Consider the following 21,868-nt stretch of genomic DNA (forward strand, 5'->3'; position numbering starts at 1 on the left):
TCTCAATTGCAGGGTCAGCCAGGCCACCTTGGCCCTCAGGGTCCTACCGGGCCTCCAGGACGTTCAGGTGAACCTGGGCTCCAGGGTGCTAAAGGAGAGAAGGGTGACCGGGGCAGAGGAGGCACTATAGGACTAAAAGGATCTGTGGTATGAAACTTTAGCCTGCTTTGTCTTTATACTTTAGACTTATTATAATGGTGTTTTCATAATTGGTGTTAAGTCTACCCTGTGACTGTAAATGACAGTTGGAGGGTTGTATCCATGTTTATGTTGTTCCCTGTACCTCTGCTTTTACCATAGGGAATGACAGGAGTTCCAGGGTTTTCGGGAGGTGATGGTATTCCAGTAGGTGGAATTTATTTCTAAATACATAGTTCTAAATATATATATATATATATATATATATATATATATATATATATATATATATATATATATATATATGACTATAATCCTTCATTTTAACATGTAAACATATTAGATATTGAACATATAATATTTACAAAGATAGAGAAGACATTCTTACATTCTTAAATTGTAGTACACATAATTGTAAAAAGTGTACACACTTAAAATAAATACAAATATATATACTAATAAAATCTGTAGGCAAAAAGTAATAAAAAAATGATCAGTTGCATTTTGAGTGTGAAGCTGCTGTTGATGTGACTTCTCCTCCTTTCACAGGGTCACCCAGGACAAGCCGGTTCTCGAGGCAAACCTGGTGCTGACGGCTGTAATGGAACACATGGAGATGCTGGAACACCTGGCCGACGAGGATATGATGGCACACCAGGAAATCCAGTATGTTAATTGCACCTGTGAACTACGCATACAGGACTTGGCAGACACTCTTCTTCAGGGAGAATTACAGATTAAAGAGCCAATATCATGAAGAATTTATTTCTCCCACCTTTTTAAAACAGATGAGTTTGAAGTAATATCTGCAGTCCATTCATGAATTCATCATTTATTTAATTCACGGTTTCTGTAATTCTGTAATTCTGTGTTCTTGCGAGAACCAACTCATTTACATATATCTGCCTCTTTGGCTTATAGCAGTTAAACTCACAATCATGCCCATTCACACTAAAGTTCTCAGGAGTGATTCAGCTGCAAGTGCTTGATGAAAGATAGTAGCCAATCAGAACAGACCTCATTTATCCTGCATGCATGACAAATGTAGGCTATGGGCCCTCTATTTATACAAGTTGTGCACAAGTAATACCATATTAATTGAGGACAGTGGTGTTACCCACTACACTATACCAGCTGTAACTCGAGAGAAGCACAGAAAAGTCATCAGCCTTAAAGCTTAACAAAGCCTAAGCTTTGTTGTGTTACATGTTTTCTGTTTCGGCCTGTTTCTCTCTGAATCCTTATCACATTAACTTTCTGTTCTTGCTCCCTCTGCAGGGTTTTCCAGGACGGAAGGGAGAGAAGGGAGACCCCCTGGAGATTTCGGTCTACATGGAGAGATTTCGGGTGAGAGGGGCCTAGAAACAATAGTCTGTGCAAGACAGCAGAGAACACTCTAGGGTTGCACATGGATTGTCAGTGGCAATCCTGTATTTACTTTTTTACAAGATGTAATTTATATAATTATTCAGCTTACTTTTATGATTGTTTTGTAGACCTAGATATGACCTTGGCAAGCACTTAGTAATAGTATAGCAATTACTATACTACTAACACCATAGCAACCACCTGAAATGCCATAACCTAGGTTTCACTCTAGTGTCTCTTTAAGTGATTTTTACTTGCTACACTAGTGTTCAGACCCATAAATATGCTGTATGTTTAATACATCTCCTATTGTTATTACAATATTCAGCAACTATATCACATGTCAACATCATGGAGCCCAAGAACAACTGAGAAGTAAACTAAAAATGTTACAAGTTAGCAATGTTGTACATCATGTAGAAATGAACTTGCTAAAAGTGCCTGTTGTGCTCGGTTGTCTAGATGCAGCCATTTGTGAAATGTTTGGTTAAGATTCACATTTTTCTTTGTCTTTGATACAGGGAGATGTGGGATCGCCAGGATATCCAGGATTCACTGTGAGTTCAAAGTAGAGCTGGGCAATATGACAATATTTTATCGTATCGGGATACATTTCTGTTATTGTGATACACAATATGCTGTTCTAAGCAGATAGAGGATATTGTTAGTGTTTAATAAGCACTGATTAACCGCAGGTTTCATTACACACATTTTTACCATATCGCGCAGTCCAGGTTCAAACAGAACATGAATTTTTTCAGAAATATTAAAGGTTATGTTCAGTGGATAAGGATAAATTTATTTAATGGATATATTTATTCAATGTCTTTTGTTTTTCTTTTATTAAGGGCTTTCTTGGAGGGCCTGGTTATCAAGGACGGCCAGGTCCACAAGGTCCTCGTGTGAGTGGAAAACATTTACTCATTTTTCCAGATACACTCATATTCCCCATATCACCCCATCTCTTATTGTCATCTTATATGTCCATTTAAGGGTCCACCAGGTGCTCCAGGACCCCCAGGACCACCGGTAAGCCAGAAACAGAATGAAAGAGAAGAATTGTGGTATTTAGATGTTAACCGATTCAGAAAAATAGTTTATTGAAAAGTTAAAGTTAAATCTTGTGAATTGTTTATGCAGGGTGAAAACACTTTAGGCCTGAAGGGTGAAAGAGGTGAACAGGTAAGACAAACACGTCTACTTGCAATTATCAGTCTGTGGAGGACAACAAGAGTTTTGGATAAAGATGTTGTCCTCTTGGTTAAATGAACTGCCCTTTTTATTTTAACCACAGGGGGAGGCTGGACTGCCAGGTCCTCAGTGGAACTGGACAACACCACACACACAACCCAGTCCTGTGAGTTTGTGATTTTGTGGGTTTACTGAGCAGCCTTAAAAGCTTTGACATCAGATAAATATCAGTACATATCTTAGTTAGTTGTGATTTATCAAATATTTACTACATATGGGTTAGGAACAGTAATGTGTCTGCAATCCATCAGTTACCTATGTTTTCCTCAGCAGTCCGAGAAAGGAGAAAAAGGTGAACCAGGAGACCGGGTAGGTCACCTCTTTGACTTAGAATTATCATTTGGATCATCTGTTATCTTTTCTCATAGCCTTTTCCTATAATAGAATGTCACTTGAATAACAAATAACTGATAAATGAAAAAATTAATAAATAAATTATTTGTTTCTCACACATTTGTCCAAATGTTTGTGGACACCCCTCCTAATTTGGCTACTCTGGCAACTATAAATTGTTTTATTTTAAGCATGTCTATCCTCTGTAGAGAAGTATTGTCAATAGAATAGGACTCTCTGAAAAAGTTAAACATTAATCTGTTGGTGCCATACATAATGCCAGGCATGGGCTAGAGGGATATAAACCCCCCAGCATTGAGCTGTGGAACGATAGTGGGATGAGTTGGGGAGCTGGAGATGAGGTGGGGTGGTGATCATACAAAATCCTGACCTCACTTAATGCTCTTGTAACTAAATGTAATCAGATCCTCACAGCAATGCTCCAAAATGTAACAGAAAGGTTTACCTAGACAGAAGAGACAGTTACTTTTAAAAACTCTTTGAAATGTTTAATAGCTTTGATTTTAGAAGAAACAGTGAATGAACAGTGGCCCAACTTCTATCATCCAGTGTAATTTAACCCTTAAAATAATTGCAATTTACTTATTTTATTTATGGTTTAAAGTTTTTGCCAATTTCTTCAGAAGATACAGGTCATGAATACATGGCCTGTATATTCTTTTCCTATGGTCCTGGGGATTATTGTTGCCTGCTGTGTTTTGCAATAAACACTTAATGCCATTATATGAACATATCAAGGAACACTAAATGAACTACACCATTAATGACTAACAATTTATTTTAAAATGACTGGAATCATCCATTACAGGGTATTCCATTGGTTATGTGCAGCAATGATGTTCACTGGAAATGCACCTGAGACACTTAAAATATATATGTCATGCTATCAATTTATGATCAGGAAATGATTTTCTTATAATTTAGTACTTTTTTATTTTGATCATCTCATTACAGTTTTTCACTTAAATTTGTGTTTCATGTGTGTCATTCAGAATGGCAATGAATTCGCCAAAGGAGAAAAAGGCATTGCAGGCTTTATGGGATCACGGGTAAACATTCATTATTTCGTTATTTTTTCAGATTATATTCTGCAATAATATTTATATCCAACTTTGGTTGAATTTCAATTAAAAATAGAAATATTATATGGCTTATAGGGCATCCCAGGAAGAAGTGGGTGGCCAGGAGCAAAGGTATGTTATTTGCCATCAGTAAGATATGGTGCTACATCGTCTAATCTGGTGTATGTCTAAACGCACTCTCTCTGTCTCTTGCACACACTCACAGGGTGACAGGGGTCATCCAGGTTTTCCCGGGCAACCTGGACGAAAGGTGTTTTATTGTATTGTTTTATTGTTTCTTTACTTCTTTAGTTAGTGATGACTGACTGTATATATATATATATATATATATATATATATATATATATATATATATATATATATATATATATATGTGTGTGTGTGTGTGTTTGTGTGTGTGTGTGTGTGTGTGTGTGTGTGTGTGTGTGTGTGTGTGTCCTAAAAGCACAGAATATTAAACAGAATGTTGCTGACATGTAAATGTTTCAATAGGGGGAGCCAGGAGAAGCAGGAGAGCTGATCTATAGCGCAACTGGCAGTTATGGAGGTATTGGAATTGGAGTTTTTCACAGAATAAAGATGCATGAAGTTCTTTAAATTCATTGATTCAAAAGATGGATAGATCATTTCTGTTCCACTTATTGGGAAGTAGACAAGACAGTGGTCCAGCATTAAGTATACACTGTTTATTTCTCTACAACATGCAAATAAAATATTTCTCTGATTTAGTTTCTTTTCATTTATCTTCTGCTCTCAATTTTGCCTAAAGTTGGTCCCCCAGGCCCTCCAGGAGAACGTGGACCACCAGGAAAATACGGCCCTCCAGGGCCTAAAGGACAACCAGGTGCCCAGGGTCCCGATCCTGATGACCAGCAAATAGGTATTTGTGTGAAAGTTTAAGGCAGATTAGTATTCTTTGAGATAATTAGGATTTTCATTCTTTCAAAACAGACAAACCTGTGCAGTGTTGTAAAACAATAGCATAGTATTCAAGACTAATGATATTCACCCAATAGTTATTGGGGAGTACCAGTAAATAAGAGTAAACCACTCCAAGATTAAAAGCTCCAATGAAATTTTGTTTTTGAAAAAATTCAGGTATACTCAAATCTTGGGATTAAATGTTTTGTTTTTTTTATTGAGTCAGTTCTGACCTTCTTCGGCTGTGGGAATAAGAGGTTTCTTAATTACATTGTTAAAACCACTGGCAAGGTAACAGCATGCCAGCAAGCATCCTTATTAGAACAATTTATAAACTTCAAACCTATTCCAGAACGGTTATTATTAAAAGTGAATATATTGCTCAATATGTGAACTGAATACATGACTGAAGCTATGCCTGAAACACATTTTGTCTTATGAAATAATGAAGACAAATTGCATTAAATCTGCAATTAAAAAAAACAATTAAAGACCAGACCCAACGTTCATATACACTGTATATTGGTCCACAGCTTTCTTTGGCCCCTTTGGACCTAAGGGGTTTAAAGGAAGTAAAGGTGAAGCTGGAGAACCTGGTATCCCAGCCACACGCCCTGGTCCTCCTGGCTTTGATGGCCTGCCAGGACCACCTGGACCGCCTGGACCAAAGGGATCATGTGAGTGTCTAAAGGATTTTTTTTGTTCTTCTGAAGCAAGCTTTTTATTGTCCTCGCCATTAATCTGGCAGTATTTTATATACTGTATATAATCACTTTATTAGAAGCGCTTGCCTAATAGAAATTTAAAAACCTTGCTGAAATGAAGCAACACTAGTTCACTTAATCACCCAGTTGATGCTGTGTACAATTTGTGTTGATCATCCTATGTCTGTGGTCAGTTTCTGACCACAAGATTGCTCATGGCTGGATATGGCAGACCATTAGGCGGACCATCTCTAATCTAACACTGGCAATGACATTGTCTCAAACAATACTGCTGTGCCTGAAACACAAGCCAATTGAGCCAAGCCTCAAGAAATGGACCCAAAGTGTATTTTTGCACCTCGAGTGACTGGAGTGAAAGGCTACACGTGAAAAGGGCTTTATACCAGTGCCACTAAAATAATTAGCTTTTCTGTGATGAAAATTGACCAATGATGAATGGTAAATAGGATGACTGGCAAGATGTGATGCAGTCTGCAATTGTACACCAAAATAAGGTATACCCATAAGGCAGCTATAACTTAGAAATGTACCAAATTCTTGGAAATATTTATAGATTATTATAAAACCTTACATATAGATTGCATATAATGTGGATTACAAATAGATCATATGTTTTTAAATAAAAATTAAATTTTCTTGTATAGAATGGATTGGGAACACCCTCACATTTATTACTACTTTATATGCCAAAAATCAGAATCAGATACAGCACATCAGCTGCAGATGATTAGAACAGTGTTAGAGAGGATTCTGGAGGAGCCTGTCTTATTTAAACCTCAGACATTTAGTTTGGTTAGCTCTTGGTTGTTGAAGTGAGTGGTTTCACCATGCTGAGACCCAAAGATCTCTCTAAGGTCGTTTAGAAAGAAGGTTGCAGATGCAGAGGAGTCTGAGAAGGGATTTTAGGGAAACTCTGGGAAAATGTATGTATATATACATATATATTGTTGAACATTTCGCTTAAAATATTGAAAAACTTGTGATTGATGTAGATCTTTTTGGTTACAGGGGAGGTGTATTTCAGAGGCTCTGAAGGACCACGTGGGCGTCCAGGAAACGCAGGAGCAAAAGGGCCCAAGGGTAAGGATCATGTGGCTTCATTTTTAGCAGTTTCCCTTTTTTTATATTTGAAAATGCTTTTATCATGTTTTGCATAGTAACATTCAGTGATTGTTTGTTTGATGTCGTTAGGTGACCATGGTCAGTGTGAATGCAGATCGCTGAACTCCCTTCCTGGACCTCCGGGTTTAGCTGGCTCTCCTGGTGACCCTGGCATGGTGGGAGAGTGGGGTCAGCAGGGTGATCAAGGAGACCCAGGACATAGTGGCGACTCTGGACTGCCTGTAAGTGTCTGGAATAATAGTACTGGAGAAAGCTGGATTCTGACTATTGTTTTATTGTCAACCATCTGAAATCTTAGAAAAATAAAATATCTTCTTCTGTTTCTACAGGGTAGGGCTGGTCCTGAGGGGTTTCCAGGACCTAAGGGACTTAAAGGAGACATCATGGTGGTTACAGAAAAAGGTGCTGTTTTTATCTACATGGTTTACAGCTTTAGTGAGGACACAAAGTAAAAAGCGCATCTTACTGTGCCTTACAGTAATAGAGGCATTTATTGTATATACTACAGGATCACCTGGAGATCAAGGAGTACCCGGTAGGCCTGGTGAGTCAGGAGAAACTGGCAGGACTGGTCCTAGTGGTACAGATGGTGCCCCTGGACTCCACGGCTCTCCTGTAAGTAGGAATCCTGTTTATAATATTTCGTATTATCAGTGAAAGGCAACAATGATGTATGGTATGAGTGTATTTTCCATGCTGTATGCTGTGTAATGCAATGTGTAACACATTGTTTATAATTACCAGTAAGGGATCATCTTTCCAAACCTTATGAGCTCTTTAAATCTGTCTTTGGACAGTTGTTTTGCAATTGATGATGATTAATTAGTGAGTATAATTTTAGCACTTTAAGGCCACTACAGTTTGTGCTATATTTCTGTGCTGTTTGCAGGGAGAGGGTCCAGTTGGAGAGCTTGGAGAGAAAGGCTTCCCCGGCAGACCAGGTTTGCCAGGGTTAGTCGGTCCTCCAGGGGATCCAGGTCAAGTGTACGGAGCACCCAAAGGTATAAGGGGTTTTCCTGGAGATCCAGGGCCAAGTGGTTATGATGGAAATCAAGGCCTACCTGGCATTTCAGGTATTTATTCTTTCATCCTCTTGTCTTGTCCTTATTCAGCCTGTCTTTTGCTCTTCAGTTCCTGTCTCTTTGATTTCATGTTTCAGATGTATGTCATTTTTTATCAAATATTCAAGTAATTAAGTTCTTTAATATTGTAAAGAATTAAGATCCCAAGTTTTCAGTTTTGTGTTTCAGAATATAGTAAAAAGGACTGTTCCTTACCTTAACTACCTCCTAAATACTTTATTATGATCTGATGAAGCTAGCCATAAATGCTGTGTATAGTTTTTCTTGTGTTTCTTGCATTTTTCTAAAAGCAACCTTCATTGCTGAGCACTGATTTGCTGCTCATTTAGCACAGTTCTTTATCTCAGTGTTGCTGAACAATCTTTCAGCAACACTGGAGTTCACTGTAAGGAACATGAGCTATCATAGTTATTTGCATGGAACATTCTATTACATAATTTCAGCTGCTAATTTAGTCTCTGTCAGCCTCGATCTGGCATCTGTCTGCTGCATTTCTGTTTCTGTACATCATCATATATTGCTTGCTATTTAAAGGAGGCTGTAGTCCAAGCGGAGAAGGCGGCAAGTGGGATACAGCAGGGAGCGGCAATGGTGACGAGAAAAACTCCCTCTTCTTTTTCTTCTTCTTCTTCTTCTTCTTCATCTTCTTCTTTTTAGTGCTTCTTTGCATTTGCCATCACCTTTTGTTCACAGTCACAGTTAATGTTGCATTGTGCATTATTAACCTCTTTCCTTGTTTGATTTTTATTCACAGACACAAATGTTTTTGGGACATTATAATCTTTTGTGCTTTGCTCCACGCTAGGCAATGGTTCAAATCTGATTTAGGCATGACTGAACGTGGTGATATTTTTGCTGCTTTTTTGTTGTTTGCAAAGCAGGCAATCAGCAGATCGTCTGTGGTGTCTGTGTCTTTTGCCACTCTATCACTTTGTTTATATCCTTGATGCAACTGTTTCCATAGGGGAGTGTGAGGCTGTACCAGGACCCCCAGGAGAGAGAGGCCCCCCTGGACCTTCTGGTTTGCCAGGATTTCCAGGTAATAGGATTTAATTCACCTCCTGAATTATACAGCTTTGTGTGTCCTAGTGGTACAGATGGTACATTTGTATACATTTTTCTTCCTGGATATGGACGACTTGTTTTAGATCAAACTGAAGGTATGTCTCATGTGATCTAGGTGTACCGGGTCATAAAGGGCGTCCAGGAATAAGTGGAGAGGAAGGACATAAAGGAGAGCAAGGAGACCAAGGCAGAGGAGGGGTACCGGGACCAATGGGTGAGCTGACTTAATTCTCAAAATCAGGGGCACAGTTTCTATACCATTACCAAATGCATTCAAATTTGCAGATATTTCACTTCTACTATTTTTACTCCCACACATTAGTAGTGGCTTCATGATAATTGATTCATGATTGAAGTGTCAGAGAAAGTGAGACAGTGACGCAGAGAGCATCCTGATTGATCTCTTGTTGTCTGTCCTTCACTATCATAGCTAACATTATTTAAACGGACCATCTGGGATGGTGTTGCTACATCCCTGAAATGCGTTTTTTTACATGGTGTATATGACTTTCTTGACACAAAAGACCAAAACCAGTGTTATTTTTTATTTATTGTCTACTCAGGGGGTGCCTGCTGTTTTGAGTTCATCTTTTATTTTTTGTTTTCCTCAAAGGTTTTACTGGACCTCGTGGAGAATTTGGCAGCCCTGGTCCTAAAGGTCCCGAGGGGGTTGCTGGCCTTTTTGGTAAGCCTGGGCAAGATGGTGAGCCGGGACTTAAGGGTCCTGATGGTGAGGCTCTAGGAGCATCCCCTGGGCCTCAAGGAGACCCCGGATTGCCAGGACAGCAAGGTGACCTGGGTTCTACTGGGGATCGTGGCACAAGTGGATACCCAGGTGAAAAATACTCTTTTTTTTGACAACCATTTTAGGAGCAGATTGCAAAATCAGTTGACCAATAGTAGTAACAAATTATTTTTAATAAGTAGAAATACGAGTAGCATCTTTTTGCTTTAAATTGTATTAGAATATTTTATTCCTTCTTCTGTAAAGATATCATTTTAAAGTTTTGTTTTGAGAGCAACATTCACTTTTATAAGTAATCATTTACTATATCAATCATGTAATCATGGAATTTGATATTAATTGTTTCTCATGCATACCTAATTGAAATAAGAGATATTCTGTCAAAAGTGAAGACAAAAAGAAATAATGAAAAGATAGAAAAGAAATTATGTGTGAATAATCTTGTCGTTTGCAAAAAATATCGTTTGATGACATCAAAACAACTCAATGAAGTCAGAAGTGGTGACTGAAACCTGTCAATAGAGATTGATTGAATGTAAATCTAATTTGTATATTTATATAATTCCATTTAAATGTGATGGCAAAATGACAACAAATTCCTCAACATCCTCAACGTCTAAGAGAAATTGTGGATGTGGTACTTTACAGGTATGGAGGGAATGCCTGGGATGATTGGCATCAAAGGTCAAGAAGGTCCAGCAGGTTTACAGGGGGAAATAGGAAGACCTGGGCCTGCAGGAATATTTGGCTACCCTGGGGTGACTGGTCAAGCAGGACTCCCTGGACCTTCTGGAGAGTCCGGACAAGAAGGTAAGACGAGTAATCAATGTGCTCTTTATTACACAATGAACCTAGATTACAGCATTACTGCGGTCTGGACAATTACATTTCCAAAAAGCCAAATTTATTGTCCATTTATGAAAGCAATAAAAGTGAAAAACATCCAAGGGATGCAATACTTTTATAGGCACAGGTGAAACCAGTAAATGCTTTTATGATTTATGTTAACATAATTAGATAATTAGAATTAAAGTATAAACATTATAAACAAAGTAAGAAGACTTTTTTTGAACTACCAATATGTAAGACTGATTTCATTTTAATGTTTGTCAACAGGCCCCAGGGGAGGAACTGGTGATCGAGGAAACATTGGTCCACCAGGGCCTATGGGGCTGAAGGGTATTATTGGAGATCCTGGAAGTGATGCTGGCTTGGGTGATACTGGGCCTCAGGGCGATCCAGGACAACCTGGTTATTCTGGTCGGCCTGGTCTTCCTGGACTAAAAGGTCAGCACTTGCACCATACCGGTTTTAAAGGTGCAATGAAATAATTGTGTTTATTTGGATTGCTCTTAGCGCTGGTGAGGGATATTCTTTCTTTTTTATTTTCACTGATCTTAAATCAGACTAAATCTTTCCGGTTTTAAATCAGCTAGGATTACCAAAATGATTAATTCCAGAATAATGAGAGAGACTTTCTTTTAGGAGAATTGTTATTGTTTTTCTACAAGGTTACACATTACTTTACTAAGATTACTATGCCTTTACACATTTTGGAAAATCCCAGATGATGTCATGGCTTTGCAAGCTTTTGATAAGTTTATTGACAACATTCAAGCATTTTTAGTCACACATCATACATGATCCTTGTTGGACATCATGGGAAATCAGACAAGATATTAGAAAGGATAATTGTAGAGCTCTATAAGTCTGGTTCGTCCTTGCCACGTTCATTTGTTCAGACAGTTATTAGTATAAAAACCATGGGAATGTCCAGCCATCATACCACTCAGGAGTATGTTTTTTGTGCAAAACCGCCATTATACCGCTCAGGAGTATGTTTTTTGTGCAAAATGTACAAATGCACACGGGGACAAAGACCTTAATTTTCGGAGACATGTTCTGTGGTCTGAAGGCCGTTGTTACGTTTGGAGAAAAAAGATGAAGCTTGCAAGCCTGAGAACACCATCCCAACTGTGAAGTACAGGGGTGGCAGCATGTTGTGGGGGACTGTGTCTTGCTACAGGAGGGACTGGTGCACTTCACAAAATAGATGGCATCATGAGGAAAGAACATTATGTGGAAATACTGAAATAACATCTCAAGACATCAGCCAGAAAGTTAAAGCTTGGGTGCAAATGGGTCCTCCCAATGGACAATGACCCCAAGCCTAACAATTCTCTCATTATTCTATGTAGTTAGGAAGTGTACTGTTTGTTTAGTCCTCTTGTACCAGTGAATGTATTTAAAAAGGAAAATGTTACTTAGTGTTTTAAGAAACACATTTTACTACTGATGCATTATGCATTTTATTGATATTTTATTTTTGTCAAATTCTTGTTAGAATTGTTGCTATTTTGCAGCTGTATATTGTTTTGTTGCTATTTTTAGCTTGTTTTCACTTTTATTTTGAAAATGTACAATTTCATGGTAAAGCACAATTTGCGCTCCTAAGTATAAAATGCTCTGTTTATATATAAACATATACATGTTTTTTTAATTCCTCTGCAGGTGTGAGGGGCTCTGAGGGCATGACAGGTTTTCATGGAATGTCTGGAAATGAAGGCCTCAAGGGTTTCACAGGAGAAAAGGGGGAGATAGGCTTGCCAGGGAGCAGAGGAGAGAAAGGATTGAGGGGCCATCGGGGAGAAAAAGGTTATACATAAAATAAGAATTGGACCTTATATTATTTGTTGTGGAAACTGAATCATTTTATTTGTGATGTTAAGTAAATTAATCCTTCGATTGTTCTCTTGCTCAAGGCGATGCAGGGCTTATTGGCCCGCCAGGTGATCCACCAGTAATAAAAATGGATCAAATGAAAAATGTCATGAAAGGTGCAAAAGGTGACCATGGAAATCCAGGAGATGCAGGTTTCACTGGGCCCCGGGGTGAGTGTCCTCCACTGTATGTTAATGCTACATCTAGCAATAGTAATAAAAAATAGTACGTTTCTAAAAGGGTAGAGGTGCTGCTGATACTGCAGTGAATGTAATGTTTATTGTACTTCAGGACTCTTTCAGTTATGCTAGACTTTACATTGATGACATTTGGCAGACAGTCTTATCCAGGGTGGCTTACAGTGTTGGGGGACAGACTGGGGACAAAGATGTGACAATTTTTGTTTCTATCAATGAGTGTTTATTTGCTTATTCTAATTTCCAGGTTCCAAGGGATACCCAGGAATTCCAGGAGGAGAAGGGCACCATGGGCTACCAGGAGATCCCAGCACTGTAAAGGGCATAGAAGGCTCTATTGGGGCTCAGGGACTACCAGGGCAAAAGGGGATGCCAGGAGCTACAGGGCCACCAGGAATTGATGGTTTTCCTGGGATGGATGGACCAAGGGTAGGTTGAGCCTTTTTGGCTAGGATCTCACACCAACCTGTATCTGAGAGAAACATCTGTAAAACTGTTACCTATGAAGTACAAGTACATTGGTAAGAAACAGTAAGCTGTTAACAGTGAAGCATCAGAACATTACTCTGTTTAAGTTATGGCATGGTTATTATACAAAGAGCATGATTTGGATAGGGTTGCTGTAAAAAAGAATAAGAATTATGACATTACAGAACACAGCTACCTGATGTTTTACCTCCTAGATAGACTGAGAGAGAGAGAGAAAACAGTAGAGCCAGACAAGATTTTCAGCTCACCATATAAGTGCACATGTTTCTCTAAGAATCAGCACAATTGTTTTAGTTTTCGAAATGCTCAGATTCCCTTGAGTTTTATTTGGACCAGATATTATTATTGTTATTCCTTTCTTTGTCTGCCTCTGACTACAGTCAACAATTATCTCACGTAAGATGGATACTAGAAGCACCTCACCTTCAGCATGTCTAGTTGCAGGAAGTCATACCTGATAGCATAGGTCGCTGTTACGCAGCTACTGATAATAGCTATTAACAGTTGTCAGTCTCAGAAGCAAAGCGAGAATGTTTCCAACCAGTTATTTGCAGTATAGCATGTAATGTTTCTCTATACATTTTCTATTAATGCATTGATACTTGTATGTTTTTTATGTTACTTTCAATATCCCAGGGTGAGAAAGGTTCCCCTGGTGCCTATGGAGCATCAGGAGATTTTGGATCCAAGGGGATCAAAGGTAACGTTGAAATGCCATTTAGGAAGCATGGTTTCATGCTGCTTTCAGTTGCAATTTTGGGAGAACGTATTTACTTGGTAAAAGAGCAATAAAGGGTTATGAAATATACTTTGATAGCTGACAGTCAGTCAGCATATCTGTTTCTTTTGTACAGCTTTAATGAGCCAGAAATGCTTTAAAGTTTTTAAATGACCATTAATTCACCATTTGTGCAGTGTTATATTATTGTTTTCTACTGTTTAAGAGTTAGTCTTAGCTCACTCAAGTAGTGTTGCATTAAATATCAAAGTACCCAAGTCATCTTTGACTTCTGTGTTTACATGGGCCATTATTCTGAACAGTTGATTTAACAGTGAAAGTGACAGAGTAGTGCTGCCAGCTGATAACTGCTAACTGAGACTGTTTTGCTTCAGGTGAAAGTGGTGATGTCATAGACCTTCCTGGGCCCACAGGACCAAGGGGGGAATCTGGGCTGCCTGGACCTTTAGGTGAGGCATTCCTCTAGCTGTCAGCTAAGTGAGAACATACTGACTTTAGATTCACCAGTAGAGAGGAATTTATGATGAAGAATTATTATTCACTTGGCTTTGAACAGGCCGTAAGGGTTTCTCAGGAGAGCCTGGTGATAGAGGAGGTCCTGGTTTTCATGGAATTGAAGGAATGAAAGGGTATCAGGGTGAACCTGGACAACAAGGACTGGCAGGTAAGAGAATCCACTTGAGATAAAACACACTAGGTGGATAAATTCATAGATAGCCATTAATATTTTAGTCTGTTTAAATGAATTCACAAAAAGGTCCTTTATTCTTTTGGCAGGTGCTGAAGGACTGCAGGGTTTCCCAGGAAACCAAGGTCCTAAGGGTTGGGCAGGATTGCCTGGAGAGGCCGGGACCTCTGGTAAACCAGGTCACCCTGGACAAAGAGGTATGTCATAGCTGATGCTAATTAATTCACAGGAATAGTGAAGGGGAGTGATTCTTTCAATTCTATTTCACCTTAACTATTCACGTTAAGTGTGTTCCTTCTTAGGTCTCTGTTTTGTTCAGCACCAAGACAGCATTGTTGTTGCTCACTCCTCTTATTTTCACAATTTAGCATTTCATTTCAGACCAAAAAGAGCCTCAAAAAAGCTTTATTTTAGGGCCTTGAATGGTCTAGCTTACTAAGGAGCTGTCACTATGAACAGAGGATTGCTGGTTCAAATCCTGTTCATGCTCCTAGCCATCGACAGCCGAGGCCCCCGAGAGAGCACAATTGGTCTTGCTCTCTACTGGGTGGATAGATGGCGCTCTCACCTCACATCGCTTTGCTGTGGTGCTGGCCTTCCCTGATGCTTTGGAGCCGGGTGTGTGGCGCTTTCCTTCAGACACATTGGTTACCTGGTGATGTTGCATTGGCAGCTCGTCTGCATAGGAGTCAGAGGGGACGTGTGTTGGTCAGCACTCAGTAGTGTCATGGTGCAATGGGGGCAGGGAAAATGGGTGATAAATCTGATAACATTTCAAACGTTCTCTGTTTCAATAAGGTCTTAGAGAAATGAGTTCTTATTCAACTTAATAATCACTGGAATCTATTAAGTATTGATGTCAGTCCTTTATGCCCATTAGTTGTGGAAAAGCTTATGTGAAGCTTTCATTGTCATCACTGTTAATGTCTCTCTTCTTTTCTTTGTTTTGAAACAACATTCTTAATATTATCCTGTGATTTTTATTGTTTTCTACATTTTCTGTACTTTTTATTATTGCTTTTGTAAAGCAATGGGAACTCTAAGTTATAGGAATGATGCCGTCTATATTAATAAAGTTGAATAATTAATAAACTTCTTTACTACTCCTTGTTGCCTTTTAACATTTATTCCCAAAAACACTCCTGATTCAACCCTGCAATTAATTGCCAGGTTTAATAAATTAGTTAGAGGAGAGAAATCAACAAACAAAGAGTTTTCACTCCTGATAAAGTTTAAACAGTTGAATTGTACCATTTGTTGATAAAGAAATAAATTTCAGTGGTAATAGATATATTGTGTTCACATTTTCAGGTTTTCCTGGGCTTAAAGGGATTTTTGGGTTGGATGGCCTCAAAGGTCAAAAAGGTCTTCAAGGTATTCCAGGTAAGTCCTCTGTCACCGTCAGTCATGTAATGAATAACCATTTAGGTTGTTTTGCAATTGTTCAACATATTCAATCTATAACTACAACCCATTTACTACATGCAAGCAAGTCAGTCGTCTTTGATGTGTTCCTTTGTATGTTATAATGAGGATTTGTGAAACTTTTTTTCTTTATCTTCTCTTGGAAGGCTCTGATGTCAGAGGGACACCAGGTGATCCTGGACCAAAAGGAGAAAAAGGAGAGTTAGGTATTCCTAGCACAGAGGTTGGTGTCCCAGGATCTTATGGCCTCAAGGGTTTAACCGGAGATCTAGGTTGGTCATCAAGTACATCTGTATCAAAACATATTAAACTAAAATAGAGAACTTTTATTCAAAATACCTTTTATTCAAGTCTACATTTCCTCAACCCTCTTGTCTTAGGTTTTTACTTTTGGTCTTGGTATTTCTATAGGTGATCAGGGTGACCCAGGGCATCCAGGTCTTCAAGGGCCTCCAGGGCCTCATGGACTTCCTGGCAGACAGGGGTTCTCAGGGGATTCAGGACCACAAGGCCAGAAAGGTTTTCCAGGTAAATGTGCATTTTTACGGTGCTGACAGTAATGAGAAATTAAGCTTTTCCACCCACATAAGTAGTGATTGTAACATTATCAGGTATGATACAGGTACTTTGGGTATATTTTTAATTTTCTTTTGTTAAAAGCATTATATAGGTATGAAATGAAAAATAAAATGATGGCAGAAATACTCTAGTGAAACTACATGGAGCACAGTGTAGAATGGTGTCATCTAATTTTGTTTTGCTTTTTCAGGTTATCCTGGACCCACTGGCTTTCCAGGATTTCCAGCTCCATTTGGCCCTAAAGGAGAACAAGGTGCACACGGTGAAGCAGGGATCATAGGGTCTAAAGGGCTGCAGGGGGACATAGGAGAAAAAGGATTATCTGGGCAGCCTGGAGTTTCAGGAAGGAAAGGTATGGAAATAACAAAAGAATACATGTAACTGAATGTAAATATTTTTTTTTTGGAATTAACAGTTATATATATACTTTTAACCAGCATAGCAAATGTTTTTTTTAGTTTGCTTTTTTTTTTTTCAACTTAGCATGATCAACTTGACAAAGCTGGTCATGAAGCTTGTCATACTTGCTGACTATTTTGATCAGACAGATCATACTGGTGGCTCAGGGTGGTCAGGATGGTCATGCTAGTGAGCCAGTGTGGTCCTGCTGTTCATGTTTGCTCATATTGGTTGACTAGCCTGGTCAAGTTAGCCATGCTGGGAAACCAGCTAAACCACTTGTTAGGGCCGGTAAAGGACTGTTTAAGGACTAGGATTACCCTTATAATCAAATAGAACACGTAGAATATGAGGACCCATTGCATTTGAGAATGTAAGTCAGTTCATTTTATAATAAACCTGATCTGTAGGTGCAAAAGGAGAGCAAGGAATGATGGGATTCCCTGGAAAGCCTGGATTCCAGGGTGAGAGAGGTCCTTCTGGTCCAAAAGGAGACACTGGACCACCAGGTAAATAGCTGCATTCTTTGTTCCTTCCACAGTTGGTATCACCCCTCCTCTCTTGCTTGTGTATCACTCAGGTAGTCTGTCACTCTGTCACTTTTTACACATTTGTATTGTTTGCATATTTAAAGAAGTAGATATGTCGAGTTTCTGACACTCTTATAGTTTCTATATATTGAAGGAGGTTTATTGTCTATACTTCACCTCCCTTAGGCTTTCCTGGTGTCTCTGGTGCTAAGGGACAGCTACCAGTTCCGGTGAAGGTGCCAGGGGAGAGAGGGCCGCCTGGTCCATATGGTATTCGCGGACCAGATGGAGTGAGAGGGGAGTCAGGTCCAGTTGGACCCCCTGGAGATCAAGGTAAAATAAACTGAAGACTACCAGTTTAGCTTATGGAAGGATTTACCCTGTGCTCTATCCTGTGTACATTCACTACAGAAACATGATTTGTTACTTTAATGACAAGGAGACATTTTGTCCTAGGGTTCCTGGGACCACAGGGGCAGAAGGGGATGCCAGGGTTGCCTGGAATCCCAGGAAACCCAGGTTACCGTGGAGATGTAGGATCGATGGGCCACACAGGCCTTCAGGGTCTAGAAGGTGAGTGGATAGAGCATGTTTTAGTGAATGGGGAGGATTAAGATTACAGAACTCAGTGCCGTGTGAGTAGATTAAGGGTTTGAGGTGGCAGGTTACCAAGATATTCTGGGACATTTTAGAATAGCTAAGCTAAATGAGTCAAATCCTTTCTTTCTTTAAAAGGCAGTTCAGGTATGTGCCATAAATTTCCTTGTACAACTATAGAACAGAAGACTGGGGCAAGATACCAATCTGCTTGCTAAAAGCCATTAAACATTAGCTTTAGACCTTCTTGTCTAAATGACTATAATTTATACACAGATGTGAATTAAGAGTTTGTGCTCTTCCAGGGGATCGGGGGCGTCCTGGTATTGCGGGTCGTCCCGGTATGCCTGGGCGCAGTGTCAGCGTTGGATACCTGCTGGTGAAACACAGTCAGTCTGATCAGACACCCATGTGCCCTGTGGGAATGTCCAAGCTGTGGGATGGCTACAGCCTGCTTTACTTTGAAGGACAAGAGAAGGCTCATAATCAGGACCTGGGTGAGTAAAGTGGGCTTTAGCAGAATAACAGAGGATTAGCACTAAACACCACTGCCTGCCAACATCTTGGCAGCTTGCTTGTCAATTTATTTACCTTACAAATGAACTAATCATCACTAATCACTGCAAAATGAAAATTTGGATTTTAATACCATGATGTCATCTGTGGTGTTAACCAGGTTTGGCAGGCTCTTGTCTCCCTCGTTTCAACACCATGCCGTTCCTGTACTGTAATCCCGGGGATTTATGCTACTATGCTAGCCGCAACGACAAATCCTATTGGCTCTCCACAACTGCCCCCATTCCTATGATGCCTGTGGAGGAAGCAGAAATCAAACCATACATCAGCCGCTGTTCGGTGTGCGAAGCTCCATCTGTGGCCATAGCTGTGCACAGTCAGGACATAACTATTCCACAGTGCCCTCTAGGCTGGAGAAGCCTGTGGATTGGCTACTCCTTCCTCATGGTGAGCCTCCTGTAAATTCTCTTCATGTTATGCTGTCATAGTGTTAAAAAAACAAGTTCAATAAGTTTGAGTGTTTTAGTGTTATGTTAAACATGCAGCTTGGTGTTTAAGATCATCTGATGCTCTCTGTCTGATGGAATCCGTCTGATGCTCTCTCGATAATTTAAGTTATCTATGTGCTAAAACAGTTTTGGGAAACCCAGTCCAGATTAGTTTGTCTCAGATAAATAAACATTCTCCACCTAGTAATAAAAAAAGAAACCTCTAAAATATATAATTAATTTATAAAAATCCCAGTCCTTTGAATATCATCTCATAAGCCACTCCCAATCTCAACCCACTTCATTGCACCCAGATGCTTTGTTTTGATTACTGACAGTGGTTTCCATGAAGGACAGCAAACGAGAGACACTTTAAAGACACCATAAAATTTCAATGCACTGTTCAAATTCAGTTTCATCTACCTAATCTACCAAATCAACCTCATAATGTATATACAACTAACCGAGCTTAAACGTTGTCTCTCATTCACAGCACACGGCAGCTGGAGACGAGGGAGGTGGTCAGTCTCTGGTGTCTCCAGGCTCGTGTCTGGAAGACTTCCGCACAACTCCCTTCATCGAGTGTAACGGGGCCAAGGGCACCTGTCACTACTTTGCTAACAAGAACAGCTTCTGGCTGACGTCCATCAACCAACCCTTCCAGAGTACTCCCCAGTCAGAAACTCTAAAAGCCGGGCAGCTTCTCTCACGCATCAGCCGTTGTCAAGTGTGCATGAAGAACCTGTGAAGTCTGCTTGAAACCCATGAACTTTGAGATGAGGGCGTAACCATTGAGACAGTGTTAGGTTGCAGTTCAGGTAACAACATTGCAACTCTATGATACACACAGGTAAAATCATGGTAAGACAAAATCATGGTTGGACAAGACAATCTAGGGTCATAAACATTTGTTTTTTAGAGCATACATTGCCCATACAAGGCCACTCTGTCTTATTACAGCCCTTGTTGCCACTGCGTGCCTACGGACTGAAGATATAGAAATGTGTTGAGCATAGAGTCAAAGTCAGCATCAAAGAAGCATCAAAAGCATATATATCATACTTGTTCCTGTCTATTTACTTATGTTACATTTGAAATGGTGCTTTTTCTTCCTAACTTATTACCTCACTATCAACTCGATTTTGTGTAATTAATATTACAGAGAACATACAGCAGAACCAAAGACGCCCGTGTTAATGCACTGTTTCCTTCATATGTATCTATGTGTCACTGTGTGCAGCTGCCACACAAAGCAAAGTGTTAGGATGTCTCCCTATGATTTATACAATATTCCCATGCTTAAATGCACTGGCTAGACCATCTACAATGACCATCATCCACTAGTACTTTCATTTAGTCCTGCTTGTGATGGAGCTTAACATTTTAAACATGCTTTATCATCAGGAACTTATATATATACATGTATATCCCTCCAAGCTCACTAACACTGTGCCAACTGTACATTTTGTTTGTTTTACCTAGAAACGTATCGAATTACCTGCACTTACAATACATTATGTTGGTTTACCGTTTACGCTTGACTTCCTCAGCTCGGTCACGGCCTCACCAGGTCATTTGCAGACCACGCCAGTTGGAGATTTGGAAAGGGTAGTTCGGAAGACTTGTACAAAACTACACAGATTGCACTGATTTCAGCTCTGAGCTTTAGACAACTGACATTTACAGACAGACAGCGGGCCTGTATTTTTAGCACACTGTCGCTGTCCACGGATTTGAGTGGGTTCCATAACCGAAAGCATACACTACTGGCTGGTTTACCACAGGTGGTCTTCCTCAGAAAGTGAAGGAAGAAGTTGGCAAAGTACAGCCTTTAAATGATTAACAGACCAGAAGAAAAGAAAACAGTGGGGTTGACCACACTGAACTTTGTTCAGCTATGATTACCACGTGCCTTAGCCATTTTTATGTGCCTATTTTACCCTTGGTCCGAGAACCGTGAATACATTCATAAATGAAGTTAAACGAGGAACTGATGAACAATAAAGTCAAATATGTTTGTCTTGTATACCAACGTGTACCAGTCACTGTTCCATTACCCAGCTCCATTTTTTATAATGTAATTATGTGGAAAATAATTTTTGAACCATGTTCTGAATGATTGTGAATGTTAGCACAATTGAGTAACAGCCAAATAAATGCTTCTGTTCTGTACTTTGTCATGTGGTACGTGTCATTTGTTTGCATGAGCCGCTTTAACTAATCTAGGCTTATTTGTAAGGACATGATGATATATATCATAACTCTATATCATATCATAACCCTGCGAGTCATCTGTAGTTTGTGTTGAGACTTGATCTCTCATTAAGAGTAGAGGAGTAAGTGAGTGATGGAGCAAGGTCTGTTAAACGTTTCATTTTAAAAGTTTGCCAGATGGCTCACTTGACAAAACAAAGGCATTGTGAGGCGGAGTTTAGCTATCACCAGAGTCCATCCAGCCTGAAATACCACATGAATCAACTATCATCAACAGAATTCATGAGCTATAAGAAACGCAGAGGGCAAAACTAGCTCAGGATTTGGAAATCAGCGCTTACAGGTGATTATTGGACAGCTATCTCGGAGCTACCTCAGCATTTCAAGTCATTATATAGATGAACAGTGGCGACTTCATCCACATGCTTTAGCA

At 39.6% G+C, this 21,868-nt stretch overlaps 1 protein-coding gene across 3 annotated transcripts in view; it reads left to right on the forward strand.

Moving 5' to 3' along the window:
* The window catches only part of col4a2 (collagen, type IV, alpha 2), a 74,656-nt gene extending 53,263 nt beyond the window's left edge, over positions 1-21,393 (forward strand). The window contains exons 5-48 of one of the 3 annotated variants that reach the window (XM_072686102.1): positions 13-147; positions 301-345; positions 688-804; positions 1,417-1,485; positions 2,028-2,063; positions 2,355-2,408; positions 2,500-2,535; positions 2,647-2,688; positions 2,801-2,863; positions 3,028-3,066; positions 4,104-4,160; positions 4,269-4,304; positions 4,399-4,443; positions 4,686-4,740; positions 4,963-5,073; positions 5,648-5,791; positions 6,848-6,919; positions 7,031-7,182; positions 7,291-7,363; positions 7,470-7,576; positions 7,851-8,034; positions 8,578-8,634; positions 9,008-9,082; positions 9,224-9,322; positions 9,722-9,943; positions 10,502-10,663; positions 10,970-11,140; positions 12,365-12,508; positions 12,616-12,744; positions 13,019-13,200; positions 13,897-13,960; positions 14,374-14,448; positions 14,556-14,663; positions 14,777-14,884; positions 15,999-16,070; positions 16,259-16,384; positions 16,524-16,640; positions 16,882-17,043; positions 17,501-17,599; positions 17,807-17,953; positions 18,077-18,193; positions 18,523-18,714; positions 18,894-19,180; positions 19,715-21,393. In XM_072686102.1, coding sequence (XP_072542203.1) covers positions 13-147; positions 301-345; positions 688-804; positions 1,417-1,485; positions 2,028-2,063; positions 2,355-2,408; positions 2,500-2,535; positions 2,647-2,688; positions 2,801-2,863; positions 3,028-3,066; positions 4,104-4,160; positions 4,269-4,304; positions 4,399-4,443; positions 4,686-4,740; positions 4,963-5,073; positions 5,648-5,791; positions 6,848-6,919; positions 7,031-7,182; positions 7,291-7,363; positions 7,470-7,576; positions 7,851-8,034; positions 8,578-8,634; positions 9,008-9,082; positions 9,224-9,322; positions 9,722-9,943; positions 10,502-10,663; positions 10,970-11,140; positions 12,365-12,508; positions 12,616-12,744; positions 13,019-13,200; positions 13,897-13,960; positions 14,374-14,448; positions 14,556-14,663; positions 14,777-14,884; positions 15,999-16,070; positions 16,259-16,384; positions 16,524-16,640; positions 16,882-17,043; positions 17,501-17,599; positions 17,807-17,953; positions 18,077-18,193; positions 18,523-18,714; positions 18,894-19,180; positions 19,715-19,969 — 4,842 coding nt within the window. In that variant the 3' untranslated portion in view covers positions 19,970-21,393. The remainder of the gene's footprint in view (positions 1-12; positions 148-300; positions 346-687; positions 805-1,416; positions 1,486-2,027; positions 2,064-2,354; positions 2,409-2,499; positions 2,536-2,646; positions 2,689-2,800; positions 2,864-3,027; positions 3,067-4,103; positions 4,161-4,268; positions 4,305-4,398; positions 4,444-4,685; positions 4,741-4,962; positions 5,074-5,647; positions 5,792-6,847; positions 6,920-7,030; positions 7,183-7,290; positions 7,364-7,469; positions 7,577-7,850; positions 8,035-8,577; positions 8,635-9,007; positions 9,083-9,223; positions 9,323-9,721; positions 9,944-10,501; positions 10,664-10,969; positions 11,141-12,364; positions 12,509-12,615; positions 12,745-13,018; positions 13,201-13,896; positions 13,961-14,373; positions 14,449-14,555; positions 14,664-14,776; positions 14,885-15,998; positions 16,071-16,258; positions 16,385-16,523; positions 16,641-16,881; positions 17,044-17,500; positions 17,600-17,806; positions 17,954-18,076; positions 18,194-18,522; positions 18,715-18,893; positions 19,181-19,714) is intronic. The other 2 variants (XM_072686103.1, XM_072686104.1) reach the window with 2 other exon arrangements.
* Positions 21,394-21,868: the final 475 nt, after the last annotated feature.

Source organism: Salminus brasiliensis, chromosome 8, assembly GCF_030463535.1.
Source record: "Salminus brasiliensis chromosome 8, fSalBra1.hap2, whole genome shotgun sequence".
NCBI lineage: Eukaryota > Metazoa > Chordata > Actinopteri > Characiformes > Bryconidae > Salminus > Salminus brasiliensis.